Genomic DNA, 16115 nt, shown 5'->3' on the forward strand with positions numbered 1-16115 from the left:
CGAATATGGTAAAAAATAGTTACCAAAGAAAAGGTAAAAAATCCTACTTTTTTTTAAAATCTAAAAGTAATTGATAAATATTTTTATATTGTTTTTTGGTTATATACGGAATTAAGATAAGTAAATGAGAAAGCATAATTTAAATAAAAGGGTATAAATCAATGAGTCATTTTCATCAACCAAAAAATTAATAATATTATTTCCCAAAAATAAAAATGAAAAATGAGTTCTAAAAACATAGCTATACCAAACATAACTGCTGCAGCTGGGGCAAGCACCCGACGGTAACAGAAAAGGCAAAAACAAAGAACACACAAACGTTGCTTCAGATCTAAGACGACTGCTTTCTCAATTCTACTCCACCCCAACCCCACCTCACCCAACCACTGTTCAATCGGGTATGTGTTCCGTCCTCTTGATTCTATGTTTTGATTTTGCATTGACCTCCATTGCAACCCGATTTTTGTTCTTCTCTGCAGTTTGTTATCGTCTTTGCGTTGTATTCATGGTTGATTGATTTTGTTTTCTCAATATTGGGGGTTTTTAGAGTGGCGATCTATTTAACCTAATGGTTATAGAGAACTATTGAGAGCGGATTGGATTTGATTGGATGGACAAAAGTAAGAACCGCACCGATCTGCTCGCCGCTGGCCGGAAAAAGGTAGCCGGGTTTTATTCCCCCCCCGGGAAAAGCTTTTATTTTTTGTTTCACTATATAGGCAGATGTAGTATTTTCTTTATAAGTTGTGTCGGTGCATGGATGAAGCTAAATATTGGTTACATGTTGAACTTCAATCTCTTATGCGTTTGTTGCTATGGGATTCTTATACTTACCGACTATGTAGTTCAATTTACTCCTCAGTCTACTTTTTTCTTAACTCTTTTGGTAAAAAAAGAAATATATTGTGCGGTAGGGAGTTTTCCTGCTATATGTGATTCCTTATACATGATTTTGTTGTCAATTTCTCCAGAAGATGGTCTAGAACTGTACAGTAAACATACTTAGAAATTTTTGTATACAATGGGTGTACAGATACATTTTCTTCTTTGTATATGTATGTAAATAAACAGAATGCGGGCAATAATCAGTATATATGTTATGAGAACGATTTAGATGGGCAAGTATAGATAAACGTTAGTTGTATAACTTTCTGGTAAAATGTTTGCATTTCATGGTACTAAGGCCTTGAACGTTTGATTATGGCCTTTAATTCTGAAACCAACTATATTGAAGTTTTGATAATTTATGTTTATGCATCCACTGATTGACATTTCCCTGAATATTCTGCTTGTAGTGGTGGTAATTTGTTGTTCCATGCCAAACCTTTTTAAAGTTCATTTTTGTTATTTATAAGCAAACATGAGTCAAGGCTAAATTCACACGATAATAGAGCACTTCTTAAATTTATTAACAAAGACTTAATGACTTTGAGTGTCCAGAATCTCATTTGGATATATTTCCTGTAGACCAACGATTTTGATGGTTCCTAATCCAATAATGGATGTCTTAAGGAATTTAACACCTCTTCTAACTATGGTGTATTTATTAAAACTAGAAATTAGTTGAGATATTAGTATTCTCGGAGTTGTCTTTCATATATTTTAAGGCTGACATGTTCAATCTTCTGTCAGCTTCAACAGTTCAGGCAGAAGAAGGATGGCAAAGGGAGTAATAGTAGATCGTCAGGTAAAGCTGGTAAAGCTGGGCGTGATACAACAGTTGGCGCTGCTGCTGAAGCTGAAGCAGAATCAGCAGTTACACAACAACATGCTGCTGATGAAGAAAGATCCACACATGATCCCAATGATACTATCACTTTATCAGAGTCCACCTGTAGAGTGGATCCCGTGGCAAGTGAGGCTACTTCTGCCAGTGGTGCACTTTCAGCAAAGTCTGGTGTTCTTGAAGTAGCATTGGTTGCAGGGGCTGTTGAATTTCCATTAGAGGGTTCTGGAGTGGGTGAGACCAGGTCGAATCAAAGTGCCAGTAATGGCCCTGATGTTCATACTGGGGTCCCGGAGCAAGGTGTATTATCTTCTTTGGTTCGTGAGGATGTGAAATATGATGAGCCTGGTTCCTCAGATTCAATGGCTCTTAGAGAGTCTGCAGATTCCAGTGCATCTGTGCCCATTTATTATTCATATGAACTGGAGAGGCAGCATGGGGAAGAGCAGGTAACAGATGTAGGTTTGTGCCTTCACTCTTGACTCTGACTCAACTCTGATTTGCTCTCTCTCTCTCTCTCATTCCTTTCCCTCCCCACCCCCTCCCTTTTGGCTCCTGGAGTTTAAAGTTGTATAATTTTTTTTGGGTAGGGGCAATGCAGGAAGTTGGCAGTTCCAGTGGAGATCAAATTGATAAGGGCATGGTGACACAGCTTGAGATAGATGGTAGTCTTTCTTCAAATGATATCAGTGAGACTTCTGGAGACCATATGAGAACTGATTCAGGGAATACTCCAGCAAAGAAGGAAACCCTCATTGCCACACAACCCAGCAAGACTGACAATGCTTCAGTAACTGAGATTGCTGTCAATGATGCAGAAGAAGCTCAGAAGATGCATGGCCATGCTGTTGTCACTGTTCCTATAACGGACCCTGGCTTGGTGTCAACTGTAAATTCTACGGTGACTTGTCAGCAAAGAGAAGGGATATCATCTGGTTCATCGAATGAAGAGAAGACAGAAATGCTTGATGTATCAGGTGGTCATGATGGTTTACATACTGAAAGCATTCAAGAGGCAAGCTCTGGTGGTGCCAAAAAATTTTCTGAGTTCCAAGATAATGACACTGCAATATCTTTGAGCTGTAAACAAGTAGATTTATCGTCTGTATTAGATGGAGGTTTGATCAAACTTTCCCAGCTTGCAGACATCTTACAAATACTTGATGAAGATGAGTTCAGGTTCTTGTTCATGTCAAGAGAATCATTACTAGAGAGGTTTAGAGATATAGACAAGAGGACAGTCTATGCATCTGTTGCCAATGATTCTTTTGAGAGGCTGAAAGAACAATTATATGTTACAAGTTTTTCAAAGGATGTATTTCATTTACAGCTTTCCGAAGAACAAAAGTTGATTGATGAAATCTCTGCGGTCAACAATTTACTGATTGAAGTTCAAGGGAAGAATGAGATATTTGCTGAAGAAATTGTACAATCTAGGTATGAACTTCAGAAGGTTGTTGCAGAGAAGGAAGAGCTCCAAAAGCAGCTTCACTTTTCAAAAGCTGAGGTAGAGGGTTTTGCTGCTGAAGTTAATGAGTTGCAGAGTAAACTGGAAATGGCACAAGGGGAAATCTCAAGGCTATCTTTGGAGCTAGCTGACTGCAGGCATTTGGTGGAAGTGTTGCAGACAGAAAATGAAAACTTGAATGGGAGTTTTAAAACAATGACTGAAGAGAAAAATAAACTTACAGAGGAGAAGGGAATTATTTTGCTTGAGAATGAGAAAATGACAGAAGAGTTAGCTGATTGCAAAGCTTCTGTAGAGTCACTGCAAAATTTGCTAAGGGATGATAGGAGACGATTCGAGGAGGAAAATGATTCAATGGTTCGCGAGAATAGTAAATTGCTTGCCAACTTGACAGAGTTTAAGAATACAGTAGAAGCTCTTGAAGCAGAAAACAAAAATTTTAATCTGAATCTAACGTCTCTATCAGAAGAGAGAATGAAGCTTGAAGAGGAAAAAGTGTTAGCGGCCGATCAGATTGAAAAAATGTCGAAAGAGTTGATAGACCACAAAGATTTGATTGTAACTCTTCAAAATGACATCTCCAACTTGAATGTGTCTCTCATGTCTATGACAGAGGAGAGGAACAAGCTTGAAGAAGAGTATAAAAGTATTTTTAGCGAGTATGAAAAGAAATCTCATGAGTTGGAGGACATCAAAATTTCAGAAGCTGGTGTGCAAGCAGAATGCAGTAAGGCTGTGGATGACCTGAAAGAAGCAACATGTCGCATTAATCACCTCACTGAAGAAAATAAAATCCTCAAGGCTGATGTAGAGTTCGACAAGTCTAAAATGAAAGAACCTGATCAGAAGAAACTATCGTCTCAGTTTGAGGAAGTGGCTAATCGAGGTGTTGAAACTAACATTTCTTTATTGCAGAAGCCAAAATCTGATAGAACATCTCTGGAACAGCTGAAAGTGGATGAATGTAATGATTCCTTTGGATTTATAGCACTAAAAGGGAACCTGGAGGATGCAGAAATCGTAATGCAGAAACTTGAGAAGGAAATTGAGAACATGCACTTCCAGTCAACTTCCTTGAGTAGAGTTGACAAAGTTGCTGCACCTGCAGTGTCAAGATTGATTCACACTTTTGAGTCAAAGGACCATGCTGATTCGCAAGATCCAGGAAACCCTCCATCTGAATACCAAACAACTGAAGATTCATACACGAGAACCAAAATGGCGACAGAAAATCTGAGAGCGTTGCTGAGAAAATTGCTTAATGATGCTTCAAATGCCAGTGAGTTCTTTAGGGTAATGCAGAGTAAACTAATTACGGATGCCGCTGGAAGGGACAGGAACGAGTATAATTCTCTGAGAGAGCATAGTGATCAGGTGGAAGAAGCAAATATAGAGCTTATGGTTCTCTATGAAGCTATGAAAGACAATATCCGTCATGCTGCTGCAAAAGAGGGTGAACTTCTCAGTTTATGTGATTTCCTGCAGAAGCAAGAACTGGTTCTGAAGTCGGAGAATGCTCAACTTAGAGGGAAGCTGGATGACTTTCAATCCAAAATTAGTGAGCTGCAAAGCCAATTGGACGGAATTAGTAGAGATTCAGGTGAGATGGTTGCTTCTATTTCCAATCAAGTGCAAACTCTCCTAGCAGAAGTGGCTGACAGGGAATCAATTCTTGAAGAAGAATGGAATTCTGTTTTCGCTCAGGTTCTTCGAAAAGTTGGTGTGCTGGATTCTACTGTCAAGACCTTTTACACCAGCTCATGGGTCGGCCGAGATAGCAACCTTGATGTTGTTGGCTGTGTTGCTGCTTCTGTTGATCAAGCCAGTGAAGTTATCGAAGGTCTGCGTGGACAACTTGAAGCTGCGCAAGGGAATTGTCAGAAAATATCGGATAAGCATGATATGGCCTTAAATACATTGCAGAGACTCTATGTTGAACTCAGTGAACTTGTGAGAACATCTGGGTACTGCCAAGATGATATGAAGCATGTTTTGGTGGATGATAGACTGCTTGATCTTTTACATCCTAATGTTTTTGATTCCCTCTTGGACCAACTAAAAGGGCTTCTTGGTGATAGATTGCGGCTTGAGACTGAAAATAAACAACTCAATGCAGAGTTAATAACCAGAGCAAGAGAGATGGATGAACTGGACGAGAAATGTCTTAAGTCAGATGCTTTCATGAAGTTGGTTGAAAAGATTGAGCAATCAGTGAGGCTGGAGGGGATAGAGATGGATGCAGACGAACCTGTTTCACGGCTGGAGTCTCTAATCAATCAACTCGTTCAGAAATATGAAGAAGCTAACCTGAGCCTTAGTTTATCGGCATCTCTGGAAATGCAATTAAATGACTTGCATGGACAAGTGGAACACTTAAACTCTGTTCTTGTGGAATATGAAAATGAAAATCTTGTTCTCAGGCAAAGCTTGAAGACTGCAGAGGAGGATCTTATTGCTAAAGTACAAGAGAAAGTTGCTGAACTTGAACAGTCTGAGCAGCGGGTGTCGTCCCTTAGAGAGAAGCTAAGTATAGCCGTTACGAAGGGGAAAGGTTTAATTTCTCAGCGCGACGGTCTCAAGCAATCCTTAGCTGAGACATCCAAGGAACTGGAGAAATGCTCACAGGAGTTACTGTCTAAAGATGCCAGGCTTCGTGAACTTGAGACAAAATTAAAAGTCTACTCTGAGGCAGGTGAGCGCATGGAAGCTCTAGATTCTGAGCTTTCATACATTCGCAGCTCCGCCACTGCACTAAGAGAGTCATTTCTTCTTAAAGATTCTGTTCTTCAGAGAATAGAAGAAATATTAGAAGATCTAGAGCTGCCAGAGCACTTCCATTCCCAAGATATAATTGAAAAGATAGATTGGTTAGCAAAATCAGTTGGAGGTAACTCTTTACCTCTTGGTGACTGGGATCGGAGAGGTGCAGTAGGAGGAGGTTCATATACGGATGCTGGATTCATTGGTGCGGAAGGCTTGAAAGAAGATATACAGGCAAACCCTGATTCTGGTGATGACTTAAGAAGAAGATATGAGGAATTGCAAAACAAATTTTATGGGTTAGCGGAGCATAATGAGATGCTTGAACAATCATTAAGGGATAGGAATAACCTTGTGCTGCGGTGGGAAGAAATTCTGGACAGAGTATTAATACCTTCGCAGCTGCGATCCATGGAGCCTGAAGATAAGATTCAATGGTTACAGAGTACGTTATCAGAGGCTCAAAACCATTGTAATTCCCTCCAACAGAAGATTAATAACTTGGAGAACTTTTGTGCATCCCTCAATGCTGATGTGGAAGACTCACAAAGAAGAACATCTGAGCTGGAGGCGGCCTTACACCAGGCTGCCATAGAGAAAGAAACCCTATCAAAGGACTTGGAGATACTGAGTCAGGATAATGAGGAATACTCAAAGAAGGTGGTTGATTTCAAAATTCAAAATGAGAATCTTCAACATGAAGCAAGTATTTTGCGACAAAAGAAGCTTCAGTTGGAAGAAGAGAAAGAAAACCTATCAAAGGACTTGGAGATACTAAGTCAGGAAAATGAGAAAAACTCAAAGAAGGCAGCTGATTTCAAAGTCCAAAATGAGAATCTTCAATATGAAGCAAGTATTTTGCATGAAAAGAAGCTTCAGTTGGAAGAAGAGAAAGAAACCCTATCAAAGGACTTGGAGATACTGAGTCAAGATAATGAGGAAAACTCAAAGAAGGCAGCTGATTTCAAAATTCAAAATGAGAATCTTCAATATGAAGTAAGTATTTTGCATGAAAAGAAGATTCAGCTGGAAGAAGATATCTGTCGTACTGAGGATGCAATTAGAAGATTGCAGCAATTGGTTGAAGATGCTCTTCAGGATTCTTCAACAGAAAATGTGGTAATTAGTCAGGAAGGTTTCAAATATTTTGAAGAAATGTTGAAGAAGCTCATTGAGAATTATAAAGGACTTTCCTCTGAGAAGGCCGTTTACATTGATCCCACTGATGTGCATGTCTCTGAGAAAGGAGAGCTTTCCCAAATTGTAAGGGATTCTGAGCATGTAGCGAGCCTGAGCAAAAAGCTGGAAGACTCTATGGGTGAATTGATGTTGTTGAAGGAGGAGAAAGATCAATGCATGCTGAACAATCAGTCCTTACTCCGTGATGTCGAAGAATTGGAAATTAAGAAGAAGGAATTGCAAGATCTACTTAATCATGAGGAACAGAAATCAGCTTCTTTGAGAGAGAAGTTAAATTTGGCAGTCACGAAAGGGAGGTCCTTAGTGCAACAGCGTGATGGCATGAAGCAAGTGATTCAAGAACTAAATGCTGAGGTTGAACGCCTGAAATCAGATGCCAAGGTCAACGAAAAAGCTATTTCCGAATATGAAGAACAGATCAAAAACTTGTTCACTGCCCAAGAAAGAGTACAAGTTATGGAATCTGAAAATACTTTCCTCAGGGATCGCCTGGCCGAAACTGAACGCTGTTTGCAGGAAAAGGACGGTAGCTGGAGCAGTATTCTGCATGCTTTGGATGATATTGATATCGGGCTTGCATCTAATTCTGGAAATCCAATTGAGAAGCTAATGGAAATAGGGAAATACTTGCATGATCTACGCAGCGGAATGGATTCCCTCGCACAAGAATCAAGAAAATCAAAAAGAGCAGCTGAGCTACTGCTTGCAGAGTTGAATGAAGTTCAAGAAAGGAATGATGGCCTTCAAGAGGAGCTAGCAAAAGCAGTTCAGCAGCTTTCAGAACTTTCCAGGGAAAAAGAATTAGCTGAAAATGACAAATTTGAAGCACTTGCACATGTTGAAAAGCTATCTTACATACACTCGGAGGAAAAGAACAGACAGTTGTCTGAAATAATGGTGTTAAAATCCGGAGTGGACAACATGAGAGAGGACCTATCAGCCATCGAAAGAGAACTGGCTGATGTTCTCTCCAAAGACTTGGAAGTTCTGCACAATGTGAAGACTATGATTAAATCATTTTTGGAATCAGGTGGCAGTCCTGATTTGAGTGCTCTATTTCCTAGTAGCTTCCCTGGTGGGTTTATGTCAAGAGCATCAGAGAACAAGGTAAAGTGGTTATTACTGTAAGAAACTGGAATAACTGCTGGTCAGTTGTATTTTGAACATGCTCACAGTTTATGGCATACCCTTCTGCAAAGTGAAAGACGAATATATTTGTTGGTCAATTCTATCTTTATGCAGGGACTTGAGAATTTAAAGACTTGTTAACATGGTGTGAGAAGAAAGTCATTTTTTTTTTATTCAGTACTATCCTTCATGTTTTTGTGGTGTAATTTATGTATTTTATTGATGACACTATAAATTACTGTTGTTGAGGAAATTCTTTCTCAGTGAATAAGATGCCTGAGTAGAATGTTGCTCTTCATTGCAGGTTTTTATGACCGAAATTGGTTCCCTCAGGGAGCAACTTCACAACCATTCACATTTGTTACAAGAAGAAGCTTCCTGGTTATCTGAAGTAGTGATGAATGTTCATAGAGAATATACTTCTCACAAAGAGTCCTGTGAATCTATGAAGAAGGATGTGAAGAAATTAGAATTGATTGAGAAGGAGAAAGAGTCAGAAATACATATTTTGCGAGGAAACATTTCTTTGCTTCATGAATCCTGTGCCAGTGCAATTTCAGAGATCGAAAATTGGAAGGAGCACGTGGTTGGAAATGCTTTGGCATCTAGCTCTCCAGAAGGGAACTTGAAGTCTCAAGTACGAATTGAAGGAGGGAATAGTTTCACTGATAACATTCACATTTTTAATGAGGAACTTGTCAGGGGCACGGGTGACAAACTATTATTGGTTGTTAGAGATCTCATCAGCATGCAAAGTGAACTTTTGGAAGTTGGCCAGAGGGAGATGAAGAGTACCATACTGAATTTGCAGAAGGAGCTCCAGGAGAAGGACATCCAAAGAGACAGAATTTGCATGGAGCTTGTTAATCAGATAAAGGAAGCTGAAACTAATGCGAAGAATTATTTAAATGACCTTCAGAAAGCAAGGGCACAACTGCATGATTCCCAGAGGGATTTGGATGTAATGAAAGAGGAGGGCAAGGTATTGGAACAGAGAATGAAAGAACTACAAGATCAGGAAATTAACTCCAAAGAATTGCAGCAGAAAGTTGACTCACTGACAGATGCACTAGCTGCAAAAGTACAAGGTCAGTTTTATATCATATTTTGGCTTCATCGTAGACCTAATGTCTGCCCTGTAGAAGGCATCATTTCAAGTCTAATTCATTATTTGCTTGTAGAAACGGAGGCACTTATGCAAGCCCTTGATGCAGAGGAGGCTGAAATGGAAGATCTTGCCAACAAAGTTGGAGTTCTGGAAAATGAGTTGCAACAGAAGAATAAAGACTTGGAGAGCCTCGAAGCTTCTCGCGCCAAGGCTTTGAAGAAGCTTTCTGTTACTGTGAGCAAATTTGATGAACTTCATTATCTCTCCGAAAGTCTCCTATCTGAGGTTGAGAAGCTTCAGTCCCAACTACAAGAGCGAGATGGAGAAATCTCTTTCCTTAGGCAAGAGGTTACTAGGTGCACAAATGATGCACTAGCTGTTACCGAGAAGAGCAAGAAGAGGAGTTCAGATGAAATTCATGACTTGTTCTCTTGGTTAGATACCTTGATCTCCCGGGTACAGGTGCATGATATAGCTTCAGATGATCCAAAAAGTCACCCGGTTAATGAATATAAAGAGGTCTTGCAGAAGAAGATTTTGGATTTAATTTCTGAGTTAGAGAATCTTCGTGGGGTGGCCAAGAACAGTGATATGCTGTTGCAAGAAGAGAGAAGTAAAGTGGAAGAAATGGCACAAAAAGAACAATATCTGAAGAATTCTTTGCGTGAAAAGGAATCTCAACTAGTCATGCTTCAAGGTGCTGGAGATTCTACAGAAGCTATAAAGTCGACTTCAGAGATTATGGAAGTTGAGCCAATGGTATGTTGCTAAATTATTTTAGTGTTTTGGGTTTATCAAACTGCCCCGGAGTTGGTTTTATTGACTAGCATAGTGTGACTAAGCTGGTTTCAATGTAGATATCCTTCTAAGAATTGTTGGTTTATTAATGAGTTTGGCAATTTGTAGGTGTAATTTGATTTGTTATAGAGTGACCTATTGCAAGTTTTTACTTGCTTGTTGAGTGAACTAACCATCCTTGTATGGTGCTATTTATTGCTTCCCCAATCAAACTAGGTATTGAATCTTCATAAAGATTCCTGCGGGCTAACATTTTCTACAAAAACATCCTATGAGGAAGTATGTTGTTTCTTTTATTCTGCATTGTTGTATTACCTTAGGATGATATCTAGTATGTGACACTGATTTGCGTTGATTCCACAGACAGAAATGTGTTTTCTAGAAATAAAGATTATGATGATTAGAAAGATAAGATAGCTATTTAATGAAGTCATCCTGTAGCTGGTTGCATGCTGTAGGTGGGAATGACAATTCCATTCAACTACAATTACTGACCCTTCTGGTTATGTTTTGCAAATACTTCAAGTTCTTTTCATTTCTCACCCTTGTTCCTTGATTTCTCCTTTGTATTATGTAGACAAACAAATGGGCAGTTCCTGGGACCATTGCACCACAGGTTCGTAGTTTGCGGAAAACAAATAACGACCAAGTTGCAATTGCAATAGATATGGATGACAGTAATGACAGAATGGAGGATGACGATGATGATAAAGGTAATTTGCTTTTGTCCATTCTAGAAGTAAAGCATATAATTTTCTGCAAGTCCGGTTTGAAGTAATTACCTTGTTCAACACTTTATTTCTGTTGCTTCTTCATTTCAGCTCATGGTTTCAAGTCACTCACTACATCCAAAATTGTCCCACGATTTACAAGACCCGTGTCGGACATGGTTGATGGACTGTGGTATGCATCAATATCGACTTATTCTTTGTATGTATGTTTAAATTTATAATCTGCCCATTTATTCTTTTTATGAATTCTGTCAGGGTGTCCTGTGATCGGGCGCTAATGCGACAACCTGCTTTGCGGCTTGGAGTCATCATATACTGGGCTGTGTTGCATGCTCTGCTCGCAACTTTTGTAGTCTGAGAGCTGGTTAGTTCTATCCCCTTGGTCCCTTCTCCTGCACCTTCCTCCCAAGCATGTCTTTGAGTTAAATATGTTCTTGTTCTATCTAGTTTAATGCTTTATCTGGAGTTTGCTGACAATAATTCTCTATCAGAATGGCTTGAAACGATAAGAGAATCACAAGTGTGCTGATTTTTAGCCTTTTCCTATTCTGTAGGTCTTTGATCCTGTGATGTTGCTCACAGCTTTAGCTGTACCTGAGACGACATTTACAAACATCAAGACGTATAATCATCATATAGGTGGGTTCATTCATTTGATTATTCGTGAACCAGGAAACTGTGATTTCCTCGCTTTTATGACAAATCGCAGGTGACTTGGTGTTTTCTAATAAGAGAAGTATTATATAGGTTATAGAATAGTGAAGCTGTAGGTGGTTGTAGGCTACAGAAGGTGTATCTTCAATTGTTGGGTTGCTTGTTGCAAGATAAGCAATGAGGCAGTACACTTTAGCCTTTTTCTCCTTTAGTGTTGAGTTTTAGGTATATTTTATGTTCCAACAATATCCCCATCCATCTAGCACAGGAATTTTAGAATGCTGTGGTATGTTGTATGCATCACCATCAGAGATGGGATTTCTCCCCTCAATTTATACGTATACCTGATTCTTGTCTTTCTACGCATGCCAGCACTACTTCTACAACTGATTTTGTACCTCACCTCAGGCTAGTTTGGCCTGACTCATACATAATTGATTCTGAATAAATTGATTTAGAAAAAGTGTTTGTTATGGCTGGATCTGCAATTTTATAATTTGATTATGTGAATGAATATTTAAGTTGAATTTCCAAAGTAATTTTATTAAAGTTAATGAAAGATTAAGCCCAATTTGTAATTAATGAAAAATAATTGTAATGAGGTTAGAAGTTACAAATTATGGTTGGATGGGATTTAATCTGAATGGTTATTATTGGGTTGGTGGGGGGGGGGGGGCGGAGGCTGACTAAATAGCATAAGAATTTGTGCTTGTACTTGAAAAATACAGGAGAAGTAACACGTGCTGTCGTGTACAAGATTTGTAAACCAAATCGAACAAGAATTCCACAAATAGAGAGAATAAAAGATGAAGTGACGTGGTGATAGAAAAATTTAATTTAAATTAATTATAAAATAAATATAATACATGTATTATATATTTAATTTTTTAAAATTATAAATAAATATATTATATTTATTATATAATTAATCCACGTTGAATCTCTTAGGATGTGACAGAAAGAGACATTGAAATACATTCAAACATTTAGACATAAAATACACACATAGATAAAGACCGCACAATACTCCCTAAATTTTCAAGGGATTAGGACAGACGTGACAGGTTTCCCAGTGGGGGACTTCTTCACTTGATCATCAAAATCCTTTACATTTCCTTTGCAGTTCCCTTCAAATCTTCCTATCCTAAAGTGTCTCAGCTCCACGCCGGCCGCTCTTCCACTCTCCACCAGCTCCGCCGCTATCCGCCCCACCACCGGTCCCATCTTGAACCCGTGTCCCGAGAATCCGCCGCACACTACCGCATCCTCCCCGAACTCTCCGCCCAAGAAATCGATCACATAATCCTCGTCTGGCGTCATTGAATACATGCACGACTGCGTCATTACTGGTTTCTTTGTATCCACCAAGTCCCCGAATCTTCCCTTAATCCAATCCTGCAACAGCTCGACCTGCGCCGTCGGAGCCGCCCACGTCCGATCCTCCGGGTCGCAGGGGCGACCGGCGTGCATCGGGATTTTTATCAGTCCGGGAAACTCCAACGACGGCGTTCCGTATATGTAGGGGTCCCCGTAGCTCGCGAACGACGGGAATCCATTCTCGATTGTGAATTTACCTTCGTTTCCTTCGTTAATCTTCCAGTAATGAACTGTGGTTTCCAATGGCTGAATAGGGAGGAGCAATCCTCTAACCTTTTCGATCAATTTTCTAGTCCAAGCTCCGGCGGTGATTATGCATTTTCTGCATCGGTATTCCCCGTGGCCTCCTGTTAACACGACAATCTCGCCCGTTTCTCTGTCCTTGGCGATGTCAATCACTTCGCTGTTGTCCTTGAGCACGGCGCCCCTCCGCAGAGCAAGTGCTTGAAACATTGACACTGCTTTCGTCGGCTTGATAACTCCGCCGAACTCCGTCACAACTCCGATCCAGTCCTCCGGAAGCTCAAAAATTCCGGAAAACTCCTCGAAAACTTCATCCTGGTTGAGAACCCGAACAGGGATCGAGTTTTTCCGGCAGCTACTAATGACTGCGAGCAGGGATTTGTTGTCGGATGGGCCCATGTCGAACTGTTTGGTCTTGAAATAGACTCTGTATCCGGCTTCCGCCTCGGCTTCTTGCCAGAGACGCGACGATTCCAACGCCATGCTGGAGTAGTAGTCCTCCGGGTAGGTGGCGCGGATGGTCCGGGACTCACCGTGGGAAGAACCGCGGTAGTGGAGGAAGTCGAATTGCTCGAGGAGGAGCGTCGTAAGGCCGCGTTTGGTGGTGTGGTAAGCCGTGGAGCTGCCCATGACGCCTGCTCCAATTACAATCACATCGAACACTTGCCCGGAATTCTCCATCTCTCTTCTCTCTGTTTGTGTAGAGCAGAGGAAATGAGACGGAGATTTTTGTGAGAAGTCTTATCTTCTGGTGAATATTCTTGAGGACATAGTAACCATTCGTGTACAACATTGGGTTATATACGGAAACATAATAATTAGTATTCGTATATGATGAAATACGTACTGATTCATACTATCATTAAGAAATCTGAATTTTTTTTAAAATCTTTCATCTTTTAAATATATAGTTTTTTAATGTAATTAAGCTAAATTATAATTTAAAAAATAGGTAAAAGAACGTATGATATTCATATAAGTGTGATAGAAAAGTTCAATAAATATAGTTTTGGGTGAATGAGTGATAGTTGTTGTAGACTTGGGGATTGGTGCCTTCCATATGAATTTGTACTAATGAAAAGAGTCGTGCAAATGATATCACATTATGTATTAATTCAATAGTTCACAATTTATGTGGGATAAATTCACATGAAGATCATTAAATTTGTCGTTGTGGGCCAGTGATAGGGCGGTGGGCGTGAGTGGGGCTATATGAATTGATGGTATTTGGTGATTGTAAATTATAAGCTCCCCACCTTTTTTTTATGCAAAAATATTATTATTTTTTATATAATTTTGACTTTTGAACAAGCTGCATAAAAAACCTTGCTTAAACCTGATCGATTAATTCTCTTGGCACGCAATTACCATCAATCTTACCTTCAGTATTCAGTTGTTGTTGTTCCTCATGCTACAACATCTTGGCAGCCGCGATGGTCATATACTCCTTACGGCACTGCGAAAATAACTTTTGATGATATTTTGTTAAATAATAGTTCAGAATTTGTTTTTAACAGGAATTTCATACTCCCTTAACATTGGTAATCTCTTATTTGCTGATGTTTCAGCTTGAAATAATTTTTTTTCTCTCAAAAAAATATCAAATAATATAAAGTATGTAATATATAAATATAATGTAAAAGGAAAAAGAAAAAAAATAGGTTAATTGTGTATTTGGGTTTATTTAATTTATAGTTTTGAGGAGGGAAACGAGGAAATCCGTGAAGATTCCATTTGGTGACCGACAGGTGAATGAAAGATTCCCCATTCATTGCCACCTAAACCATTTATTTCACGTGCAGGTCCAGTTGGATGGTTTTATTTTTAATTTTCAGCCTTTTCAATGAAATTAAAAATATTTTATCAATTTTTTTCTATGAGGAATAAAAATATATTTAAATTATATATCTTTTTAAACTTAGATTTATAGATGTAAGAATTAGGAATGCATTTGAATTTAATTTGTTGCATAGGTATTCTGTAGATATTATATTCTGAATATATTATTTTTGTTTTTTAAAAAAGTCATCATAATACGTTATTCATTTTTACTATGCAATGATGAAATCTTAGATGGTGATTTAAAAAGTGAGTTGGTCAATGAACTTTGTTGCCAATTTCCATTGGAATAAACAAATAAACTCTCAAGTATATATAATTTTAGGAAATATATTGTATTTAGAATTGGATAGTGGGGGACAGAATTGTGTGTTGGGATGAATTATGTAAACGTGATGATATATTAATGTATGATGACAATATAAAGCATCTTCTTTTGCTTATGTTATGAGGCTAACCACTTGCACTTACAAAACAAAATAAATACCGCAACCTCACTTTTGGTTTTTCTTTATAGAAATATAACATTTTTTTAGGTGTCCAAATGTCATCAGCTATAAAAGAAAATTAATTTCACATACATTTGTTGGTTGATGCGTAAGACCTAAGAAAATGTCATTTGTTACTATTATTAGGAAAATAAAGAATTCCTCAATTTGGATGCGGATTTTATTTATTATTTGATTTGGTAGCTGTTAGTAGCATATAAGAATACATATAACTTAAAGAAAAAGGTGGAACTTAAGTAAATAATGACACAAGAAAGGAGTTTAGAGAAAGAGCAATAAAACTAAAAAAAAAAATAAAAAAATGAAATAATAATAAAAAAAAAGGAGAGGAGAAATCAGATGCTCCTGCCTGATGCACCAGCCGGGAATCGAACCCGGGTCTGTACCGTGGCAGGGTACTATTCTACCACTAGACCACTGGTGCTCCTTGCTCAGACGCCTGTGTATATGCAAAATTCATTTGTTCGTGTGATGGGATAGATCAATGCATGATGATATTTGACATATGGGAAGAGTGGCTAAAATTTTTCTAATTGGTCAAAAAGTATTGGCATGTTATTACTGTGCTGGTAGA

The 16115-nt window shown here is 38.8% G+C and overlaps 2 protein-coding genes and 1 non-coding gene across 9 annotated transcripts; 1 reads left to right on the plus strand and 2 right to left on the minus strand.

The window, feature by feature from the left end:
• Positions 1-251: 251 nt before the first annotated feature.
• Positions 252-11933, plus strand: LOC105164918 (nucleoporin). 7 transcript variants are annotated; one of them, XM_020694158.2, is made up of 10 exons: positions 252-398; positions 480-661; positions 1633-2188; positions 2317-8261; positions 8587-9370; positions 9464-10149; positions 10766-10901; positions 11010-11091; positions 11175-11283; positions 11474-11933. In XM_020694158.2, the coding sequence occupies exons 2-9, from the start codon at positions 611-613 to the stop codon at positions 11275-11277; spliced, it is 8343 nt and encodes a 2780-aa protein (XP_020549817.1). In that variant the 5' UTR covers positions 252-398; positions 480-610; the 3' UTR covers positions 11278-11283; positions 11474-11933. The 7 variants fall into 7 exon arrangements, with proteins under 7 accessions (XP_020549817.1, XP_011082045.1, XP_011082047.1 ...); XM_011083743.3 differs by having other exon boundaries at positions 548-661; XM_011083745.3 differs by having other exon boundaries at positions 548-661; positions 1633-2184; positions 2328-8261.
• A 592-nt stretch (positions 11934-12525) lies between these two features.
• On the minus strand, positions 12526-13982 carry LOC105164917 (putative sarcosine oxidase). The gene has a single exon (XM_011083742.3). The coding sequence runs from the start codon at positions 13872-13874 to the stop codon at positions 12612-12614; it is 1263 nt and encodes a 420-aa protein (XP_011082044.2). The 5' UTR covers positions 13875-13982; the 3' UTR covers positions 12526-12611.
• Positions 13983-15894: 1912 nt separating this feature from the next.
• Positions 15895-15965, minus strand: TRNAG-GCC (transfer RNA glycine (anticodon GCC)). Its single transcript has one exon. It is a non-coding gene; the product is annotated as a tRNA-Gly (tRNA).
• Between the last annotated feature and the right edge of the window lie 150 nt (positions 15966-16115).

The sequence above is a fragment of the Sesamum indicum genome, linkage group LG6 (assembly GCF_026168435.1).
Source record: "Sesamum indicum cultivar Baizhima isolate 11 linkage group LG6, ASM2616843v1, whole genome shotgun sequence".
Classification (NCBI taxonomy): Eukaryota; Viridiplantae; Streptophyta; class Magnoliopsida; order Lamiales; family Pedaliaceae; genus Sesamum; species Sesamum indicum.